General features: G+C 36.2%; 1 protein-coding gene across 2 annotated transcripts; it reads right to left on the reverse strand.

Moving 5' to 3' along the window:
• Positions 1-9,145: 9,145 nt before the first annotated feature.
• TWF1 (twinfilin actin binding protein 1) lies at positions 9,146-21,715 on the reverse strand. Of its 2 annotated transcripts, XM_047788015.1 has the most exons (9): positions 21,578-21,715; positions 19,893-19,970; positions 18,155-18,333; positions 16,641-16,736; positions 15,392-15,496; positions 13,628-13,753; positions 13,205-13,355; positions 12,912-13,033; positions 9,146-11,298 (listed from the first exon to the last, which is right to left on the reverse strand). In XM_047788015.1, exons 1-9 carry the CDS (start codon positions 21,600-21,602, stop codon positions 11,128-11,130), a joined length of 1,053 nt encoding a protein of 350 aa, XP_047643971.1. In that variant the 5' UTR covers positions 21,603-21,715; the 3' UTR covers positions 9,146-11,127. The 2 variants fall into 2 exon arrangements, with proteins under 2 accessions (XP_047643971.1, XP_047643972.1); XM_047788016.1 differs by lacking the exons at positions 19,893-19,970; positions 21,578-21,715 and adding an exon at positions 19,567-19,789.
• Positions 21,716-24,101: the final 2,386 nt, after the last annotated feature.

Below are 24,101 nucleotides of genomic sequence, written 5' to 3' on the forward strand. Positions count from 1 at the left end.
CTGCATATCAGTTTCTATTGAAGAATGTATTTTTATGATTAGTAAAATCACATTCTGGTTTACACTGAGTCTTTTGAAAGTTTAGGTGGTATTAATTAAATCATCAGAGGTTGATCATCCCAGGCTGTCCCACAGTCCTGCAATCCAAATCCTAGACTGAGAGGGCCCCTTCTCCTGCTACAGCCACCTTAATAGCCAGATGGTGTCTTCATCTCTTTTAAGAATTAGTAACTAATGCTGTGGTGGTAATCATTTTGCAATATGTAAGTGAGATTCAGCTGTTTTTCTTGAATAAATGTTCTCAGGGTTCCTGGAAGCCTTTGATTAGTTTGCATCCTCTGCTTCCTATCTCAGAAGTAGCCTTGAAAAATAATAGCCCACATTTTTGGTAGCAGAGAGAACAGAAGAGAGCTGAGGGTTTTTCAGAGCCTGATTCTGAAACCGTTGTAATTATTGGACCTGTCTCATGGTTCCCTGGAAGACCCCATTCAAAGGCTTATCTTTATTTGACCTGACTAAAGGTAACCTAGTGCTGAAAGCCTCTAGGTGGAGTCATTTGTCAAAACCATTTGCTGGCAGATGTTTTAATCAAAGCTGCCTGAGGTGGTGAATAACCACTGGGACAAACAATAAGTTAACCAACAAGCTTAAAAGGAAAAGCTGAGGAATAAGATGTCCATTACCCAGAAATCCATGCACGTGTGTAAGGCCATATGCATGCTCAAACAACCTGAGAAGACTAAGCTCTCACCTCTGGCTGACCTTCAGGCTCTGTACAAGCAAAAGTGAAGATTAACACATAGTCTAAACTGCCTGGCTGACAGTATGTCTCAACATGTGTACAAAGCCTTTAGCAAAAACTAGACTTATTGGATTCAGATGTTTAATGAATCTTTGTCCATTCATCAGCTGATGACTAACTAAATAGAGACTTCAGTGGCCACACATTACCAATAATACAGGCTTTACAAAATTAGTTCATTAAAATCACTAAATAAACACTGACTATAACAATTAGCAACAACAACAGCAGACCTTGGGAAGGAGACAGAGTCTAATTTTTGAGTTGCTACATTATATTAAGTGCCCAGTTTTCAACAAAAAATATACTAGACATGCAAAGAAACAGCAAATTATGGCTGTTTCTTATTGAGTATAAGGGATCCTCAATAAGATCTTTAGTAATTTACACATCCTGTACCCAGTAAAAAAGAAAGTCAGTAGAAACTTACCTAAGGAAGTCCAGATGTTGTACTTACTAGGCAAAGACTTTAAATCAACTATTTTAAATGTGTTCAATAGCTAAAGAAAATCATATATGAAGACCTAAGAAGAGTATGAGAACAGTGTCTTACCAAGTAGAGAATATCAATATAGAGCTATAAATCATAAAAAGAAGCCTAATAGAAAAAATAGAAAATCTGAAGTTGAAATGACAAATTCACTAGAAAGCCTAATCAGCAGATATGAGCAGGAAAAACAAACAAAGGAATCAACAGCCTTGAAGATAAATCTTTCGAATAAAAGAAGAAAAATCAGCAGATTGTAAGAGACCCGTGGGACACCTTCAAGATTACCAACATATGTAAATGGGAGTTCCAGAAGTAGAAATGAGAAAGTGCTAGAAAGAATATTTGAAGAAAGAATGGAAATTTTTTTCCCAAATTTGAGGAAAGACGTTAATTTACACATCCAAGAATGTAAAGCAAGTAAGATGAACTCAAAGAGATCAACTCCTAAACATATTATAATCAAAGACAATCTTAAAAGCAGCAAGAAAGAAGAGATTCAGCAAGTATAAGGGATCCTCAATAAGATCTTTAGTTGATTTTTCACCAGAAACCATAGAGGCCAAGAAGCAGTAGGGTGATATATTTAAGTGCTGGAAGAAAAAGAATGTCAACCAGTAAGTCTAACAAAATTATCCTTCAGTATTGAAGGAGAAAATGAGACATGCACAGATAAACAAAAGGTGAGAGAATTTGTCACAAGAGGATCTACCCTTTGAGAAAAGAGTGAATCCTTCAGGCTGAAATAAAAGAACACCAGAGAATAACTAAAATCCACAGGAAGAAATAAAAAGCACCAGTAAAGCTACTAAATAGGTAAATATAAAAGACATTACAAATACAATTTTTGTTTGCAACTCTTTTTCTCCTATCTTATTTAAAAAATAAGTGCATAAAGCAATAATTATAAATCTGTGTGTTGTTGGACACAATGTATAAAGATATAATTTTTATGATAACAGACAAAGGAGGGGGCATGGCACAGACCTATGCATAAATGAAATTTCTATATAATATTGAAATTTAGTTGGTAATACTCCAAACTAGATTTTTATAAATTAAGATGTTAATTATAATTCCAGGGCACCACCAAGAAAATAACTCAAAAATTATGGTAAAAGAAGTGGCAAGGAAATTAAAATATTACCTGAGAACCTATATACTTAACACAAAAGGCATTAATGGAGGAACTGAGAAACAAAAATGACATAAAACAGAAAATAAATTGCAAAATGGCAAATGTAATCCTTCACGCTCAGTAATTACATTAAATGTAAGCAGATTATACTTATCAATTAAAAGGCAGAGATTGAAAAATGGCTAAAAATACATAATCCAACTATATTCTGTCTGAGAAACTCACTTTAGGTTCAAAGATGCAAGTAGGTTGAAAGTAAGTGAATGAAAAAACTATGGAAAAAGCTATGACATGCAAGCAGTAACCAGAAGAGCGTTGGCATAGCTATGCTAGTATCAAACAATACAAAATTTGACGCAAAAGAACCACTTTATAATAATAAAAATGTTCTTCAAGAAGACATAACAATTATAAACATGCATTTAACAACAGTCTCAAAATACATGAAATAATAACTGACATTGAGAGAGAAAACAGACAATTCAACAATAATTGTTGGAGTCTAATACCAAACTTAAGAGGTTGACAAGTAGAAGGCTTGAGCAGCATCGTAAGTCAAATAGACCAACAGACATCTATAGAACATTCAGTCTAACAGTAGCAGAATACACATTCTCAGCTACACATGAATGATTCTCTAGAATAGACCATGGTTAGTCCATTAAAAAGGTATGTTGGTTTCCTGGGGCTGGTGTAACAAATTGCCACAATCTTGGTGGCTTAAATCAACAGAAATTTATTCCCTCACAGTTCTAGAGGTTAGAAGTCCAAAATCAGTTATAACTGGGCCAAAATCAAGGTGTTGGCAGGGCTGTATTCCCCGAGAGGCTCTGGGGAGAATCCACTCCTTGTTTCTTCCAGCATCTATTGGCTGCCAGTATTCTTACCAGTATTCTTAGTTTGTGGCCACATCATTCGAACTTATGCCTCCATCTTAATTTTACTTTCTCTTCTGTTCCTGTATTCAAATTTCCTCTGCCTCTCTTTTAGAGGTAAACATATGACTGTACTTAGGGCCCACGCGGATAATCCAATGATAATCTTCTCATCTCAGAATCTTTAACTTAGTCATATTTGCAAAGAACAATTTACCCAGTAAGGCAACATGTACAGGTTCCAAAAAATAGGAAAAGTCTCAGTTTCAAAAGGATTTAAATCATACAAAGCATGTATTCCAACCCAAGAAAATGAAATTAGAAATTAATAACAGAAGGAAATTTGGTGAATTCACAAATATGTGTAAATTAAACAACACACTCCTAAATAGTCAATGAATAAAGAAGAAATTATGAGGTAAACTATAAAATACTTATGATGAATGAAAAACACACAACAAAACACTTAACAGAAAAGTAGACACAGTGTCCAGTGCCCAAAGTAGACACAAACCGGACCCCAAATTCTGGCAAAATGAATCCAGCAACATAAAAGAAAAGTTGCATGCCCACATCAAGTAGAATTTATCCCAGGAATGCAAGATTTGTTTAACATACAAAAATCAGTGACTTAATACATCATTTAAATAGAATAAAAGATAAAAAACACGTGATTATAGCAGTAGAGAAAGCATTTGACAAAATCCACTCATGACAAAAATCAGTCACAAATTAAAAATGGAGGAAAAATTCCTCAATATGATAAAAGACATCTCAAAACAAAACCCTAAATCCCACAGTTAGCATCATATATAATAGCCAAGAATAGCCAAAATATTTACAAAAGAACAAAGTTGAGAACTCATACTTCCCAATTACAAAAATATAGTAATTAAGACAGCGTGATACTGTCAGAGTAGATAGATCAATGACACAGAATTGAAAGTCCAGAAATAAACTCACATATATATGATCAATTGTTTGTCAAGACCATTCAGTGGAGGAAAAATAATTTTTTCAATAGATGCTATTGGGACAATTGGATATCTACCTGGAACAGAATGATTGGAGCCCTACTTCACATTATATATAAAAATTAATTCAAAATGGATGGAATACCTAAATAAGAGATTAAATTATGAAACTTTTAGAATAAAACAGGTATAAATATTTTTGATCCTGGATTAGGTAACAGTTTCTTAGATTTGACAGAAGAGCACAAGCAGAAGGGGAAAAAAAGGATTGATTGGATTTGATCAACATTAAAAACTTTTGTTTATCAAAGGACATTGTCAAGAAAGTGAAAAGACAATCATAGGATGGCATATTTGAAAATCATACATGTGATTAGCATCTACCCTCCAGAATATATAAAGCACACATACAAGTCAGTAATAAAAATATATAAACAATTTTTTAAATATAAATAATTTAAAAATAGGCAAAAGATCTGAATAGAAATTTCTCCAAGGAAATATACAAAAGCCCAATAACCACAAAAAAAGATGCTCAGGGGCATTAGTCATTAGGGAAATGCAGATCAAAACCACAATGAGATACCTCTTCACAACCAGTAGGATGACTATAATAATAAATAAAAGTTGTTGAGGATATGGGGAAATTGGAACTTTTGTGCATTGCTGATGGGAATGGTGCAGCCACTCTGGAAAACAATTTGATAGTTCTTCAAAAAGTTAAACATAAGATTACCAATGACGTGGCAGTTTTACTCTTTGGTTTGTATATAAAAAAAAAAAAAAACCCAAAACAAAAAACCTGGAATCAGGTACTTCGAAAAAATACATGTATATATCTATTTATAGCTTGTTCTAGAGCTGACAAATGGCCCCAGGGAAACAGTAGCCCAATGTTAGGTTCATCTCTTTGGATTTTTATTGACTCTTATATCTTAGTTCTATTTCATCACTACCTTATTAGCACTCTGGTGCCGCTGAGCAAAGCTTTTCCCCTAGTTTTCCTCAGGGAAAGATTTGATCTGAATTACCCAGTTTGATCCTAGTGAAAGTAGAATAATATTGATTCTATCCGGGGTACTCTTCTTTCTAGACCTAGGTATCTTATCTAATTATGGAGTTTCAAATATTCAGATGCATATGACCAGACTTGTAGTTCTCATCTTTAGCCAACCAGTCTGAAATACACTTTTCTTCCAAACAACTGCATTTCTAGGAATTTTCTAAACATGACATGGCTCTCTGTGTATTTGGGCATACTGTCCCTCCTTCTCTTCTGCCTCTCTTCCTTTTCTTTCCCGCTTTGTCCACCTGAAACACTCATACCAGCTTTTTTTAAATTATAGTTGATTTAGAATTCTGTGCCAATTTCTGCTGTATAGCAAAGTGACCAGTCTTCTGGTCCATCCCAGAAGATTGAATATAGTCCCTGTGCTATAGTAAGACCTTGTTTCTCATACCACTTCTTCTATTCAATGCAGGTATTCACAAAGTCTTTTCTGATTCCCCAAATAAAAAGAGGTGCCTCTCCTCTCCTCTGTGTTCCCATAGTATCCCAAGCATCATTAGTAATGATAAACTGTTAAGTATGTTCATTTTTAAACTTGTAATTTTTTAAAAGTTCTATGTTGCACTGTTTGTATTAAACAGATACGAGCACTGTTCAAAGTGCTTCCCCTATAATAACTTAGTAAATCCTCATAACAGTCCTATGAATTTGGTAATATTTTTATTCTCATTTTACATATGAGGAAAGTGAAGTAATTTGCCTGAGATTATGCAGCTAATAAATTGCACAGCTGGGATTTTTAACTAGGGCATCTGACATCAGTGTATAACCTTTTCTTTGCTCTTTGTCTTTGTATTGCCATAATCATCATCTCCGTCATTTTTTGAGAGCTAACTCTTTTGCCAAGCATTCTGTTAAGAGCATGATCACATTTAATAACTCTATTATGTAGGTCCTATTTTTGTCTTTTTTGGAGGGAAGCCATACCCACAGATTATGGAAATTCCCCGGGCCAGGGATGGAATCCACTAGATCCTTAACCCATGGGCCGGACTAGCTATTGTGTCTCTGAGCTGCTGCAGAGACACGATGGATCCTTAACTTGCTGTGCTACAGCAGGAACTCCCGTGTTTTTTTCTTTTTGAGGTAATCGTTGCCCCAAATTTTAATAACTTGTCCCTCATGTCCATTGTGTTAGATTGCAATTCTCCATTCTTCTCTACATCCATGCCCATTGCAATATGGTTTGTAATTCTTCCCATTAAGAGGTTCATTTTCCCAGTCCTTAGATCCAGAATGGCCTTGTAATTTGCTGTGAACAATAGAATGCAGAAAAAGTGATGTTTCAGTTCCAAGCCTGGGCCTCAAGAGCCCTTGTGTGCTGCTTTGCTCTTTCTCTCTCAGAATGCTGCCACTGCCATGAGAACAAGCCAGGGCCAACATGCTGCTGCTCAGAGACCATGCATAGCAGAGACGAGTTATCTCAGATGAGGTCATTCTAGACCAGCCAACCTGCCAGCAGATCACAGATGTGTGGGAGAGGTCAGTCAACTTGTGGGAAATCACTGCTGTTTTAAACCACTACATCTGGGGGTAGTTGGTCATGCATTAGTATGGCAGTGATGCTTTAACCGATTCAGTCATATAGCCAGTTAATGGTGGTGCCCCCAACACACACACACACGACCCGTGTGTTCTTATCCATACAGCTTGTTAATAGGAAAGTAAGAAATTAATTTAACTGCCATTAATGGCTTGCCTCTTCCTGTTAAGCATTCAGAGTTTTAAAGAGCATTGCAGTCTGACAGAATTCTAGCAAATGTGGATGGTGGTGGATCAGCACTCGCAATTAGGTAGACTTGTCTTGGTCTTTCCAGAAGTCAGCTGAATGAGGAACCCCCCACCCCCTCCCACCGCTGGAAGACACTTGATGCTCCCATGGTAGACACTGTGGTCCTCCAAGGACCAGCTCTGTCAGTGCTAGTGACCTTTCCTCTGCCCAGGTATACAGCAATGGAGGCCAGAGCCTCTGTGCTAAACCTACCACTGCTTGAATGTTCTTTCTCTAGTGTCCAAAGAAAGGTAAAATTGCATTCTTTTATTCAACAAATAAAACATCCATTATGTCCTAGACACTGTTCCGGGCCCTGAGGATGCATCAGTGAATAAAACCAAGTCCCTTTCCCCGCAATGACTTTGTATTTTAGTGGAAGAGGCAACACTATATACATAGATATGTAATTCCTAAGTGCTAGGAGGAAAAATAAGCAGGATTAAGGTGAGAGAAGGACAGGCAGTACAATCAGATTGGGAGGTCAGGGAAGACTTTCTTAAGACACTGGAGCAGAGACCTTGAGGAAGAGATGTAGACATGGGGATAGAGTGACCAGTGTGAGGAACAGCACAACGTTCCTGAGCAGCAATGTACTTGGTCCTTCAGACATACAGCCATTGGCTGAGCCAGAGCAGACTCATCAAGGGAGGTGGAGAGAACCATGGGCCAAGTCATGCAGAAGCTTGTGGGCAACAGTAAGGACTAGACTTTGTATGAGATGTTACCATTAATCATAACTATAAGCCAATAAACAGGAATACTTATGCAGTTTTTTGGCTGAATGGGGGGAGGACTCAATTTACATTAAAGGCAATGTTGCACACTAATCATTTGTGGAACCATGTGATTTCTGGGCCCACCTACTGTTATCAAAATCTTTGGAGATAAAGTCCCAGAATCAGTGCTTTAAAAAAAAAGAAAAGAAAAAAGGAGCAGGGAGTTCCCTTCGTGGCTCAGCAGGTTAAGAACCCAACTAGTAACCATGAGGATGTGGATTTGATCCCTGGCCTCTCTTTGTGGGTTAAAGATCAAGCATTGCTGCAAGCTGAGGCATAGGTTGCAGATCTGGGATGGCTGTGGTATAGGCCTACAGCTGCAGCTCTGTTTTGACTCCTAGCCCAGGAACTTCCATATGTAGCAGGCACAGCCCTAAAAAGACAATAAAAAAACCTCTTGGAGTTCCCGTCGTGGCGCAGTGGTTAACAAATCCGACTAGGAACCATGAGGTTACAGGTTCGGTCCCTGCCCTTGCTCAGTGGGTTAATGATCCGGCGTTACCGTGAGCTGTGGTGCAGGTCGCAGACGCAGCTCGGATCCCGTGTTGCTGTGGCTCTGGTGTAGGCTGGTGGCTACAGCTCCGATTCGACCCCTAGCCTGGGAACCTCCATATGCCGCGGGAGCGGCCCAAGAAATAGCAAAAAAAAAAAAGCCAGAGAATTAAAAAAAAAAAAAAAAAAAACCTCTTATCCTCATAACATACAGCTGTATAGGCAAAGAAAATGTGTAAAAGGATATATACCAAGCTACAATACCTCAGGCACATTATTTTAGTTCTGAGTAGAAATGCCTTAAAGAATTTAGCATTTAAAAGTCTTCACAATCAGCCCTGTCCTTAAAAGGACAATTCTCCATCTTCTAATACTGCTACCAAATAACATCCATTTTTAAATACAGCCCTAATAATAAAGATCTGTTTGATAGCAAGTTACAAAATGGAGTATTTGTTGGATGAAATCTCTCTGGACAGCTTAGCGTCAAGTATGTTGGTCACCCTGCTGTCCCAGGTTGCTTCTAACATCTTAACTCATGTTATTTTCATTACTGCTACAGCAGTGGGAAAGTTCTGATTAAGCCCTCTATTGATACAACTTGCCTAATTTCAAGCTATTTGAAATTCCTTTTCCTTTAGATAGGTTAATTAACAAATAGATGGATGGATTTTCTAACCTACCACAAGATATTGCACTATACAGACTTACCTAAACATTAAAAAAAAAGTTACACTAGAAAACAACTTAGTACACAATTTAAAGAGAAAAATTTTTATTGCAATATAAAATGCACTTAGAAAATGTCCACAGAAGGCAAGTAATTCCTCACCACTATATAAATTTATTGGGAATACTTTATTCACCTTCTATTTATGATGCCATCTAAGCATACTGTAAACGATGAGTTATACTCTATAACAAATGCGTCACTGATTTTCAACAATCATCAGTTTAATAATAATTAAAATTATATAATCACATCTATATTCTGGAATGTCCACTTTCATGTAGTGTAGTAGGATTTAAGAGTATAATTGCACATGGATGGGATAGAAAAACATTCACTTCTAAATTATTTTATACCTTCATGACAGGTTAACATTCTTCCTGACCAAAAATAACAGCTTCAGCAGCTTGGTCTATGGTCCACAACACAGCTCCAGGATTCTCAATGCAGTAGTTTGTGTGTATGTGTCTACGTGTGCACCCACGGAAAAACTGAGAAGTGTATCTTTCGTAAACAAGTGCAAAATTACTGTCAATTATTTTGTATGTTTAAATATTAGTCTGATTATTTGTAAACAAACAAAACCCCACACAAATACTCTTAATTCTAGAAAAAAAAAAACTTGCCAACTCATAATTATTCTAACATGCTTTACTTGAACACACATTGAATTTCTGAAAGGTGCATATATCGTTAGATAATAAAGTGTAAAAATGTGTTTCATTATTTTATACTATGAAATGTGTATTTCTGATTATTTTCTTTATGCAGCACGAAGTTTAGATCAAGAAATTCTAAATCCTGGATCCCCATGGTTCACTTAGAAAACGCCTCAAAAGTATGGCTCTTACAGCAGGTTTATCAGGTTAAACATGATGAAGTGTTCGAGCTTCCTCTATTTCAAGTATTGAAGAAAACGAGGCTCAAAAATCTCTGAAGTTTATAACTGAAAATGCAAAGTTTAGAATCTAAACAGTTAAATGTATTTTGAAATAAGAAATAAAATGAAACAAGATTCTTAAGTGCTTAACTGTGTTAGCCTGATGTACTAGGACTGGAAAAGAATTTTATTAAATCTGAATATTTGGCCAAAAGTGACAAGAAACACAATTTACTTATAATAAGTGGTTTTAGGGATAAATCAATCTTGATGTTTAAAACTTTTTCAATAATATTTAGTTTTGTTTGCTTTTGAATGATAGGAATTTAATATTCAACTGAACATAAATATTTGGCCTCAAACTACATATAATGAAATGACTTACTTTTGAAGTGGAAAATTTTTTTAAGCACTAGAAAGAGAATTTACTAAAGCTATTTAAACATGTCTTTCAACATCATCAGAAATCCTGCAGTATAGAAAATATCTGGTACCCTTAAGGTTTCAGAGTGAACCTGATCTTCTGAAATTTTAATGCCATTTAAAAAACGAAAAAGTCAAATAGAAAAGACTGCTGCAATAAAGCACTGTTTCTAAAAGTTGCAGATGTGATCCCACAATCTGAGTGAGCACTGCTCAGAGCAAGCAACTTTCCACCTAGGCACATGAAGTTTTCAACTTGGAAAATAATCTAACCTGGTCCTTAACATATTCATTCAGTGGAATGAATAGTTTAAGGTCTTTCTCACTCCCTTAAAGAAAAAAAAATTGATGTCTCACTGAAGAGTAGTAAGAACTATATCGTACTTTTAGACATTAGACTTTCTGTAATTGGCCCAGCTGTATAAAATTTTAAGAATTATGTGAAAGCGTGGAATCATCACTCTATGAAAACTGTAACGAAATTAAACATCATTATGTTGAACCCTTTTCTAGCTTTAACTCAAAAATAGAAATCATGAGTCTTCTATAATATTAATTTTAAAAACACACAGAAGTGAAAAGTGCTAATTTTCAAAAAGTACAATTCTTTTCCCTACTATATATCAACATGGAATGATTTCAGTTCTCCTGTACTAAAAGCTGGACTTTTAAAAAACTAGTATGGTCTAACACTTAAAATAATAATTTTAATCAGTAGTGGCTTCGGTTTCCGCTGGACCCCTAATTAGTCTTCGAATTCCTCTTTTTCCTGAAGGACCTTTTGGTTTTGCAAAACTTTGTTTATGTGCATGCTGCTTAGGGTGTACTTCTTCATAAAGGAAGTCTGCAGTCAACTCATCCCCATTGTCTATCTCGATCTGTAAGGTGAAATTAGCAAAGCGTTAGGCAACATGAAAAAACACAACATTGAAAACCTAATACAAGCACTAAGCCAATTTTCTGGTGAATGCTCACAAGTAAAATATATAATATCCACTCCAACAAGAAAGAACCAAGTGCCATATGCAAATAGTTTCACTTTCATCTTTTTGGGGGAGAGAGAGGGGAAGCTAAATGAGTTGCCTGAATATGTAATCATCTATATTCATTTTCTATGTGCTTCTTTTCTTCTCTAATTTAACCAATATTTAAAAGTAGTGTAGTAAGAGTCACCACTATATTCTCAAGTTGTTCTGCTTTGATACTCTACACATTTTCAAGAAACATTACTAAGGCCTCTTCATCATTTGGGTCACTTGATACTTTTTCTTCTCTATTTTTTTTTTTTGTCACTTGAAATCACTCTACAATAGTGGTTGGCCAAATCTAACTCAAGTTAAGAATGTATTTTACATTTTTAAAGGGTTACAAAAACATACAAAATGATAAAAACAGAGAAGGATATGTGACGAGCATACGTAGCCTAGCAAAGCCCAAAATATTTACTATCTGGTCCTCTGGTAGAAAGTCAGTCAGCCCCTGCCATAGAAGGTGATTCTTAAGAACTTACAAAGCTCTTAAAGGGCTCAGTACCTAAAACACTGGTAGTTTGTAAGGACCTGTGTTTTAAGAGTTGAAGGGCTCAAGAATAAACCCTATCTTTCCCTATGCCTCACCTCCACTGAAGAAAACACATTTAAGAAAACTGGTAACTTGGCTTCCAAAATTCGTATGTTTAAGCTCATTCTCTCCTTTCTCAAAAACTAGAAAGATTCATGGGGAGTTCCTGTCATGACTCAGTGGAAACGAATCTGACTAGTATCCATGAGGACGCAGGTTTGATCTCTGGCCTTGCTCAGTGGGTTAAGGATCCGGCGTTGCCATGAGCTGTGGTGTAAGTTGCAGGTGTGGCTCAGATCCTGCATTGCTGTGCCTGTGGTGTCGGCTGGTAGCTGTAGCTCCGATTTGACCCCTAGCCTAGGAACCTCCATGTGCCAAGGGTGTGGCTCTAAAAAGACCAAAAGAAAGAAACCAGAAAAATTCTCAACCATCTATGATTCAGTTATAAATGGAGACTATAATTCCTTATTAATAAGAGGTCTTGAGACAATCACAAGTCTGTAGCTCTAGCAGCACTACCCAGCAGTGCAATGTGGAAATGTTCTCTCAATTCTGTACCATCCAACACAGAGCCACTGGCCACATGTGGTTAGTGAGCACTTGAAATGTGACTAGTTGGCTAGTGCTTTTAGGGAACTGATTTTTAAGTTTCATATAATTTGTATATATTTAAATTTAAACAGCCACATGTGGTTCGTGGCTACATATTAAAGATCAAAAGGGATTCAGGTCATTCCCAAGCACTTACAGGAGTTCCTAAGGATTTATGTTGGGAACAAGAAAACTTTCATTACAAATCACAATATATCAGGAACTACATAAAAATACAATAAAAATCTAGCAAAATTAAAAAAGGTAAAATAAATATGTAGGTATTAAATATATTAATAAGATAAATTAGGTAAAATCACTTAGATAAATAGGTAATTACCTTTCTAATGACATCCATTTGTAGTTGTCTTTCTACAATCTCTAGCAGAGGGCTCTTGCAGCTAGAATACAGCATTCGTTCTCTTATACTGCACGTGTATCCAGGCATTGAATAAATAAAAACTGTAAATTAAAATAAGAATAAGTCCAATAAGCAGCATTATCAATTAAAAAACATGCTAAGCCTCATAAAACTACAACTAAGTCCTCTGGCCAAAAAACAAGAAAGAATATAGTGATGAAATAACAATGAACAAACTGAACGAAACACGCTAAAAAAAATGTATCATCTACCTATAGACTCCAAATAGTCTCCTTCATGGGAATGTTTATACAGAAAGAAATGATAACGTGCTGAATCCTTGGGAATCCTCTTTGGCAAATCTTTTAGTTCTGTATTGACTGTGTTGGCCAAAATTATAACTTCATTTTTTATATCTATTTCCTGTCAATAAGAAACAAAATATATTCATTAAAACAGATACACAGAAGTTTAAAATTTATAATTACAAGGCTAGGAGATAAGAGGAAACCTGCACATTTTCACTTTTTCCAAAGTAAACATAATACTGCTTTGTAGTTAAAAAAAAAAAAAGAATAAAAAATAATCAGGAAGCAAATAAAAAGATTTAAAATCCATTAAAAATAAACCTTATCCTATAAGGTATAAGCTACCAAAAAGCGAAGCCAGTTTATAAGAATCATTATGTCACTTACCAACTGCACATAGTTGAGCTGTCTATTATTCAATTTTTCCAAAGCCTGAAAAGCTTCTCGAGAAATAGGGAATGCTACTCCTTGTAGTGTTTGATGCTTAGTGTCCACACTCACGTCAGTTTGTACCTAATATGACAGATTCAATTTACTGATGAAGTTTAGCATGTAGCAGTGTCAGACAGCAAAGAAAATCCAACCTCCACAGAGTGAGTGGCATTCCACCCTTGCCCATTTTAATATAATTAACACTTAAAACTTAAAAAGCAAACAATTTTTCACATTTATGTAGGTTCTGCTAGCACTTTGTGAACATGCAGAGTATATGCCTCATTTTGATGAAAATGCTGGAAGTGAACATCTGAGTGAGTGTGCCATGTTAGTGGGGCTTTGGGGGTTTTGGTTTGTTTATGTTTGATTTGGCACAATCGCAGTGAGTTCATAAGCTCTTTGAAGTATCTACAGATTATACCTTTAATTACAAAAATCTTACTTAAAATTAATGAACAATGAGATATATGTACAATATGTATAGAACTTTGTTAGATGTAAAATGCAACACAAACACCATGCACTGAATTGAAAGAAGTACAAACAGTACAAAGACACAACACAGCCCAACAAATTACACTACTGCAGAAGTTCCAGACTTAAGAGCTTTTATTATTAAGAACATGGGTGTGCATGTGTCAGAAGAACAGAACGGTACTTCAAGAAAGTTTCAATGCACATATTTAAGATTTTTATATTCAATAAATGATAGCTTAGTAAAGGTCTCATTTGCAATGTTACAAAAGAAAGTCAAATAGAAATTTTACTTTAAAAAAAATGAATGGAGATTCTACAGCATAAATGGTACTGGATAATGAAAACATCATCGAATATACGCAAATGCATACCCCAATATGATCCTCTGGGTTCTGATTGCAAGGAATAAAGCAAACTATCAACCTCATAAAAAAAAATCATGTAAAAAATCCCTACTCAAATAACTTAAGATTTAAAGAAGGCTCCTTGCTATCAGGCCAATATTAAATAATATTCAATCACTTTCTAAACCAGTTCTTATTAGTCTGTTACTCAGACAAATGAATAATGGTTTCTGCTACTTTTTCTCTTCTGTAAAATTCCAGTAGAAGCACAGGGGCTCTTTTAACTTAGCATGGCTGCAGTTAACACATTAGAAATATGATAAACTATAACATGGATAAAATTTATAAATAAGTTTGACTCTAACATGTTAATCATGTACTCAAATAACCATCTCCCGTGTGTGAGATGGTTACACATACATATCCATCCAAGCAGTGTCCACAGAAGTTAATTTATAGAGCTTCAGAAATCCTAAACCCACTACAGCATTTATATTTTACTTTTTTTAGTCATTAGTATTCTCTGAAATAATAAAAACAAATCTTCCTCAGGCAACCTCATTAGATATAATATCCTTCACAATAAATGTGTAACACATACTTGTCCCATTTATTTAACATTCAAAGTTAAAAACAGTTGTACTTCTGAAGATTACTAATCTATCACATATGTTATAAAGACAAGAGAAAGCTATTTATGAAGTTGACATGAAGTGTAATATTCACTTTTAACTCTCTTCCTGAAAATAGAGAGCATGTATGTAGTCTTCTCTCTAAAATGAATAGACTAATTGTAAAACTACTTTATTTATTCTATAGCTACATCTACATCTATTAGTAAAAAACATATTTTTAAGCACTTAAAATCTTACGAAGTTTCAAAATGGTAATTTACCTCATTAATTTTAATCTGTCGTAATTCTTCCTCAGCTGCAGTCAGTGGGGCAGGAGAAGACTGCGACAGCAAATACTTTTTATATCCATGGAGTGATACATCTTCCTGGAAGCACAGAAATTGACTGTTACTAGTTGTGAGGCTAATTTAGGAAAAACAAGATTATTAAAAGTAAATGTTTTAATGGAAAATAAAGAGCAATAAGAGTTTAATAGTAATTTTATTTTTTTTAATCTTCTATAGGGTTCAAAAAATTTTAAGGGGAGCTCCCGTCATGGCTCAATGGTTAGCGAATCTGACTAGGAACCATGAGATTGAGGGTTCAATCCATGGCCTTGCTCAGTGGGTTAAGGATCCGGGGTTGCCATGAGCTGTGGGGTAGGTTGCAGACATGGCTCGGATCCCATGTTGCTGTGGCTGTGGCATAGGCCAGTGGCTACACCTCTGATTGGACCCCTCGCCTAGGAACCTCCATGTGCTGAGGAGCAGCCCTAGAAAAGACAAAAAAAAAAAATTTTAAGGGAGTAGCCCTGCTTCTTTCCTAAGGTGGAGAATGACTAAATCTTTTGTATGAGTGTGGTGGTGGTAAGGCCAGTCACATGATGAACCTAGTCATGCTTTAAGTTACAGGATAATTATAACTAAACTTCTGGGGAAGTCTGCCCCATAATTATTCAATAATCAGTATATTCAGATTCTAAATTCTGTATTATAATGGCATATAATTTTTGTGTGTATGTATAAATGCATGTATTTATCATATACATTTTATAATAGTAAATTCTTAATCATACCTAACTAAATTAATTAATCAACAGTTACCCAACTATCAATTCATCTGCTTCAATGTTCTGGTTTAAATAATACAGTTAATGCTTCCACAGTGCAAGTCTAAATATCCAAGCTATCTAAAAATTACTGTCTCTTTTAAGTAGTCTCTCATTTTTCTGAGCCTATTTCCTCATCTTTAAAATGAAAAGGTTGAACTAAACAAGAGGTTGAACTAGATGATCTCTAAGGGCTATTCTAGTTTTTGAAGACTAACACAGGAGATTCCAACATGTATCAAAAGGGTAATAAGTATGACATTTCAGTTAATTTGCATATCATATGAAATATAACAATATTTCCTGTCTTATGCTTACAGATTTAACAATCAGAATTCACACTAATTAACCTGTTACTTAGGAGTTCTTTACATGTTTCAACTGCAACATATAGAATCCACATAAAAGTATAAGTTTTATACCTTTACTGTTCCAAATACTTCATCTTTAATGTGGCCACCTCCAAACTCCTTTTTCAGAGTTGCCCTTGTTGCTGCATACAACATTTTCTGACGAACCTAGTAATTGTCAAAGTTTACTTATAAGCTTATAGATGAAAACTATCATTACAAAAGAAAGCACTTTAATGAATTTATTAAAATCTTCAAGCACATTCAAAATAAACTATGACAAAGCCGAAGTCTATTAACTGTTAACATGCTAAAGTATGTGTGTACAAATAACCATCACCACATCAGTTTCTAACATATCGCTGCCTACTAAGGTAGATCTCGTAAGTCTATTTTTTCAAAAAATAGGAAAAAAATTTTAAAAGTTACTCCTTTTTTCAAGTATAAAATAAGTTCAAGAATTAAAAAAAAAAACAACTTAAAACACTACTTTAAAATCAATGAAATGAAGTTACCTTGATACAGACATTTTACTCAAAGCAAGTCTAGGTCAGATATCAACAAGCTGCTTAAGAATCAAATACTCCTAGCATATCTATTGCATAAACCATTCTTTGAAGGACTAAGACGAAAAGAACTACAATATACACTACTATTAAAGAGTCCAATAGCATCTATAGAAAACTATTAAAGATAACAGCCAACCAACAGAAATCATTCTGTAATTTTGCACCATCAAACTCAGTATTTTTCAGACAGGATATATAAATTAAATAAGAGGGGATGACTTTTGAGAATGTTATCTATGTAACTTTTAAAATTTAAATTTGCTACAAGAAACAAGAGAATTAATCTTTAAAATACTGGGCAGCATCATATATTAATTCTTTATTTTATTATGTCCTCTTATTCAGTGTACTACTAACTTTCTTAAAAGTTATACTTGTTTGTATGCCCATCGCTTGAAGGGTAGCTACTAAGAATATTTAATATAAGATTTTTCGTTCTCAGAATTATTACAATTATTATTTGCAGAGCAAAGTAGTAACCTTTATTCTTCAGAGGTCCATGGCCACTTATAACTGCCACAAATTTTTAAATTTAAAATTAGTAATAATTCTATTGATTTCAATCAAGGTCAAGACTTCTGAATCTAAGTACCTTACTCCCAATTCCAGATTAGTAGCCTAAGGATTTTTCTTTGTCTTTTTAGGGCCGCACCAGTGGCATATGGAGGTTCCCACGCTAGAGGTCGAAATGGAGCTGTGGCTACCAGCCTATGCCATAGCCACAGCAACGACAGGTCCAAGCCATGTCTGCAGCCTACACCCCAGCTCTAGGCAATGCCAGATCCTTAACACATTGAGCGCGGCCAGGGATCAAACCTGCATCCTCATGCATACTAGTCGGGTTCGTTAACCACTGAGCCATGACGACAACGGAACTCCCCAAGGATTTTTTTTCCATTATCATTCCCTTCTACAGGAAATGACTATTGCTTCTTAACTTTCTCTTGGCCTAGGAATATTACAGAAAAAAAATTTTCTAGCATTTAATGTTAAACAAGTTACAAAAAATTTACTTACATGGGAATGGTCTGGAGACCATGCAATGAATATCCATTCATATCCCTGGGCATTCTGAGAATCTAACCTGAATAATATATAGCACGGTTGTTTGTCCTCCAACATGGGTAAAACAAAGGAATCATAATCCTTATCCCAGGAATCTGAAGGCTGCCTATATGATCCAATCACAAGTTTCTCTATGAAAAACAATTTTAAAAAATATATAAATTGTTTGAAATAACCAAATGGTAGAGTAATGGATAACAGAAGAATTATTTAATATAGTTAGTTCTTAATTGCCATTATTTACATCAAAAAATAGGAAGGGCAAAGGTTGCAACACAGAAAATAATTATAATAGAAAGTACTAAAAACAGAAATAAAATTATGATCAGCATAGTTAAAATAATGATATAAAAAACACAAGAAAGGAATAAGTATTTGTGACCCACTATCAAAATTATAAAAATAATGTTTACAAAAAAAGGATGCAGAAAAAATGTCAGTTTTTATGAACTTAAAAACTCAAAACAACACCATATGTTACTTAGGAATACATATAAAAAACAGATTATACAAATATAAAATTCCTAACATAGTTGCCTCATGAGGAGGAGGTCAGGAAGTAAAAGTTTAAAAGTCAATATTGTTATATCACAAAAACATTAAATAAAAAAATGCTTGAAGCAAATATGATAAATGTTATTAATTTAAGAGGAGATGGAAGTATTTGTTATTTACTCTTCATAATTTCCTAATTTAAAACTTTCTCAAAACAAAAATAAAGTAAAAGCAGAAAATAGTGATATAGGAAATATTGTCATTTTCCTTCTGTAGAGATATTAGTTAGATAAACTTTTCCATTTTACTTAACTAGTCAGTTAGGAAGTAACTACATTTAATACTTTAGTTCTATAGTTCTAAGATATGCTGCTTTATAGTATATGTTTATTCTCAAGTACATTAATATATGCAGAACAATTGCATCTTTGTCAAACTACTTTGGTATTTTTAATATATAAGAAAAAATGGAAGGTAAATTAGAATTAATTCTAGTTTATGAAAAGGCAAGATATTTTTCCAAAGCAAAATATTTCAAGGTATTTAAGAAATTAGGTCAATGGACTATTTTAACATATTCATTTGTGATTAAGCAGTTATAATATTAATTGTTCACACTCAAATCTAGCTGAATTAAAAGATTCTCCACCCAACAAATTCCCCTGCTTACAGCTTTATTTCAAAAGGATCAAATTATAGTTCGTTACATTCTCGCAACTTTTTCCCAAAATAAGAAAGGGTAGAATTATTTCAGCAGCATACACTGCAATCAAGTCAAGAAAATGGCAGAGTTTGATATCTTCCTACTCCATAATGTTAATTTACATTAATAACAATTCACAAGAAAACTATTTTGGAGGGATAATCACCTGTTACTGATTTCCATTCCACAGATGCAAGCACTGACATGAGACAGAGATTATGGTACAGAAACTGAGACACAAAAAGTAAAACAGGAAGATGTCACACCAAAAAACATCTTTTTGTTTCCCTGATCATCAACCACAGAATTCAGAAGGTAAGCATGCGCCTGAGGGACATGCCAAAATGTAGAGGATTCAAGTTTAACTAAAGGCAAGTTCTGAACTTGTTTCACATTTATTAACAGTCCTAATCACTGACAATGTTTTAGAAGTTTGAAAAGATAACACCCAATATTCCAAGGACAAACAATATTTGAAAATGTTTAACTAACCATTTTCAATAGATATTTTCAGAAGCCTGTATTTTCCATTTCTTGCTCTGGCAAAGATATCTTTAACATCTTCACTTGCTGGGGAAAAAGATAAAGACAAGTAAACCTATTTTTTATATTTATGTATTAATAGTTTGTAATGCTAGAATAAGGAAAAAATGAAATACTAAGAAAAATCTTGAATATGCAGTGTTACCTTATCAGTAATTTAAATTATACAACTTAAAAGGTGATATAGTAGATACAACTAGTATATATAATTTATGTTTTAAAAGTACATTAATTTTAATCTTCTTTGGCTAGATAATTCCATCACAAAAAATAATACTGAGAGTGAATGTATTAAAGTTTCTCAAACCCAATAAGGAACAAATCACAATTCTGAAAAAAACACCTTTATTGCTTGTTTGAAAAATGCTGAAAACCTGCTTTCATTCTCTTCTGGTCCAATTTCAAGCATATGATAAACAAATACACCTCCCCTTCATCAAGTTATTTTCTACATTTTCACATTAAAAACAAAAACGTCGGGGAACAAAAAAGAAAAAGCCAATAAAATTCATTCAAGCTTATGCTTATGATTCTACTTTTCTAGGCTGTACTTCTCAAAAAGCTGGAGTAATCTCACTGAGCAAATACATATTTAATAACCTAGCTCTTGTGTTCCTATTAAAGCTTCAATTTTGTTCTAATTTTGTTCTTGGGTTGTGTATTGACAGCAAAAACCACTATTTAATGGTGCTTGTTACAAGGCTCAAGCATGCAAGTCAATAACTACATATTTGTATATGGAAACTAACGCAGACAAATGAAACAATGCTTTTAGATTTGAGACTAAATATTTTGCTTGGGTTTGTGTTTGAAAGGGGAGGTGTGGGGCGGTGTCAAAGACCCTTAAAAACAAAATACAATTAGACGACATCTGAGGAAAGGATTCGTTGTCTTGTGTTTATATTAGAACTCGTTCAGTGATCCTGAATAACCCTGGGACAAATGCTTTGATTCTGATGAGGTGAGGGCTTTCAACTGCCCATTTTCAAATCAGTAAATAATACTGGGCAAATGTAACACCACATTCAATTGCCTGCAGGGGATAATTAAAAGCAGCCAGACGGATTAGACTTTTCAGTTCCCTGGGGAGTACCTAAGAAGGATCAACACCTTCACACTCAGGATACATACAACGGTGCTGATGTTCTCATTTTGGAAGAAAATGCGGAAGAGTTTGGAAATATATAAGATTCCTGCATCCTTCTTTTCATAATCGAAATCCTGTAACAACTCCTTTGGACCGGGAAAAAGAAAATTCGCCCGCCTCCAGCCAGAAAAAGGAGTTGCAATCGCCTCCACTGTTCCAAATCTTCCCAGCGGGATAAGAAGGAGGAAAACTGGGCTAACGCCGGCGGCGGTGGACGGCACGCCCCCTTCACCCCGGCCGCCTCCAAAACCCAACTCCTCCGCTCGGGAGAATTTCGGGTCCGCAGGCAACGTGGCGGCGGCCGGGCCCAGGCTGGGAGGGCGGCAGGCCGGGAGCGCCCGGTCCGAGAGCGCGGAGGCCCGGATCGCCCCCGAGACCGACTCCCGGTGCTCCCCGCCCGACTCTAGCTCTGTCCGTCCTGTTGCCTGCCCGGGTCGCCCGGGGCCTCCCGGGAGCCCCTTCCCGCGGGCAATGCCGGCGCAGTTACCTTGGATGCCGGTCTGGTGGGACATGGCGGCGGCCGCGGGCTCCCGGCTCCGGCGCTGAGTTGCAGCGAGCGGCCCCGGCCGGTGGCTCCAGGAAGTGGCGGCTCCTTCGCCGGCCCCGCCTCGTCATCGGTCTGCGACCCGCCATCGCCCCGCCCCTCCCTGCGAGCCCCGCGGCGTCCTCGCGCGCCCCCGCCGCCGCCGCCGCCGCCGCCGCCGCCGCCGCCTCCGCCGCTGCTGCCTGCCTACTGCCACTCTCGCCCACTCCGCGCAGCCGGACTGTGGGTCCACGCCCCCGATTCCTGCTCTCTGCCGGGGGATCACTCTCCTCCGTATTTGTCGCTGGTTTTCCTGCTTCAGCACGGTGACACAAAACTTGATGGCTTTGGCCTCTGGGGTCTGCCCTCTAGCGACCCTACCCTCTAGCGACCCTGCCAGCGCCGCCACTCACTGGTTCAGCCAAAGGGTGCTCAAAAAAGGAAATGAATATTTTACTGAACGCATTTCCAGCTTTAAAAGGATGTGCACATATCCTTCTTTGTTTACTCCTTCTGCGGTCTATACAATTTAACTTGAAGAGTCACTCCCTGACCCATTTTTTAAAATGATAACAGGCAGTGTCCCAACAAAGTCCCCTACGCTTTTAAATTAAGCTAATCTCAGTTAACTGCTTTTTTTAGTTGGGCACATTTAAAGACCAGGTTTTCCTTTCTCTTCATTCTAAAAAGAGCCACTGAGAGTGAGAAGATTAAGTGACTTGACTTTTCTATGGTCAATTCTATCGTTCTAAACTGGAGCACTGTTCTTTAGATTGGCCATTTACTTCTTTAATCAGGTAATTATTCAAGATTCATTAGGGTAATTTGTAAGTTCACAGGTGATATTATGAAAAATTATTTTTTATTTTCTGTTTTTCTGAACGTGGATTTCCCTTTCTAAGAGTAATTTTAGAAGTTATTTTTGTACTACTTTTCTAGGACTCCTAGATTATCGTTTCCTAGGTAGAAAACTCAATCTTTTTTTTTAGGACCTTGACCTGACAAGTATATGAAAGTACAGTCTCATTATCAATAAATACTTTGTACAGGCTGATATATGAATGCAAGTGAACGAAATCACTCTTTAAATGCAGCGTGTGTTTAATTAGCATGTGGGTAACTTTTTCTTTACGATTGTCATGGCAAACAAGTTTGCTGTGCTCTGTTCCTTATTATTTAAGCTTTGTTTCTTAAATGCAGCCTCATTCTGGAGTAAGCACAATTGAATTTTATAACTTATTTGGATTTAAGAAATGTACGGAGGAGTTTTGGTCTAACCAAATTCTTCCTGACTCAACAGTTCACCCTGATTTACCAGTTTTGATAGCAGTGTTGAGCACCTGCAATTTTTTTGCTGATTCGTGTTCTGGTAACTAGGGAAAATTGTTTAGGGAAGTTGGCATTACTCAACAGTACTGATGAGAAAAAAATAACTCTCCATATTCATGCTTAGAGAAGACCTCTGCATGTTCAGCCTTGATGAGGAGGAAAGTCCAGGTATCTCAACCATTTTTAAGTGTTCAGTTCAGTAGTGTTATTTATATACATTCACCTTGTGCAGGGAATCGCCCAGACTTTTCATCTTGCAAAATTGAAACTTTTTTTTTTGTCTTTTGTTGTTGTTGTTGTTGTTGCTATTTCTTGGGCCGCTCCCGCAGCATATGGAGGTTCCCAGGCTAGGGGTTGAATCAGAGCTGTGGTCACCGGCCTACACCAGAGCCACAGCAACGCGGGATCCGAGCCGCGTCTGCAACCTACACCACAGCTCATGGCAACGCCGGATCCTTAACCCACTGAGCAAGGGCAGGGACCGAACCCGCAACCTCATGGTTCCTAGTCGGATTCGTTAACCACTGCGCCACGACGGGAACTCCTGAAACTTTATATTAACATTAAACAACTTTCCATTCCAACCCAAACTCCAGGCCCTAGCAAACAATATTCTGTATCTGTCTTTATAATTTGGATACTCTTAGTACCTCATATAAATGGAATCATACAGTATTTGTCTTTTTATGACTGGCTTATTTCACTTAGCCTAATGTCTTCAAGTTTCCTCCATGTTGTAGCATGTCGAATTTCTTTCCTTTTAAAGACTAAATAATATTCCAGTGTATGTCTATGCCATATTTTGCTTATCCATTCATCCATCAATGGGCACTCAGGTTGCTTCCACTTTTTTGGCTATTATGAATAACACTGCTATGAACATGGATATATCTGTGTCCCTGCTTTCAATTCTTTGGGTTATGTACCCAGAAGTGGAATTGCTAGATTGTATGGTAAATCCCATTTTAATGTTTTTGAGGACACTCCGTACTCTTCTCCACTGTGGCTGTAGCATTTTACAGTCCCACAAACAGTGCACAAGGGTTCCAGTTTCTCCACATCCTTGTCAACAGTTGTTACTTTCTATTTTTGTTTTTGTAGTAGTTATCCTAGTGGATTTGAGGTGGTTATCTCATTGTGGGTATGATGTACATTTCCC

The sequence above is a fragment of the Phacochoerus africanus genome, chromosome 7, assembly GCF_016906955.1.
Source record: "Phacochoerus africanus isolate WHEZ1 chromosome 7, ROS_Pafr_v1, whole genome shotgun sequence".
Classification (NCBI taxonomy): Eukaryota; Metazoa; Chordata; class Mammalia; order Artiodactyla; family Suidae; genus Phacochoerus; species Phacochoerus africanus.

Excerpts from the sequence above, each read along its gene's own strand:
- TWF1 (XM_047788015.1), bottom strand. The coding sequence starts at position 21,602 with ATGTCCCACCAGACCGGCATCCAAG. Across the intron at positions 18,334-19,892 it reads GAAAATATCTATTGAAAATG|AGAAACTTGTGATTGGATCA; the intron begins GTTAGTTAAACA and ends TGTTTTTCATAG. Across the intron at positions 16,737-18,154 it reads GGTCTCCAGACCATTCCCAT|GTTCGTCAGAAAATGTTGTA; the intron begins GTAAGTAAATTT and ends GACAATTACTAG.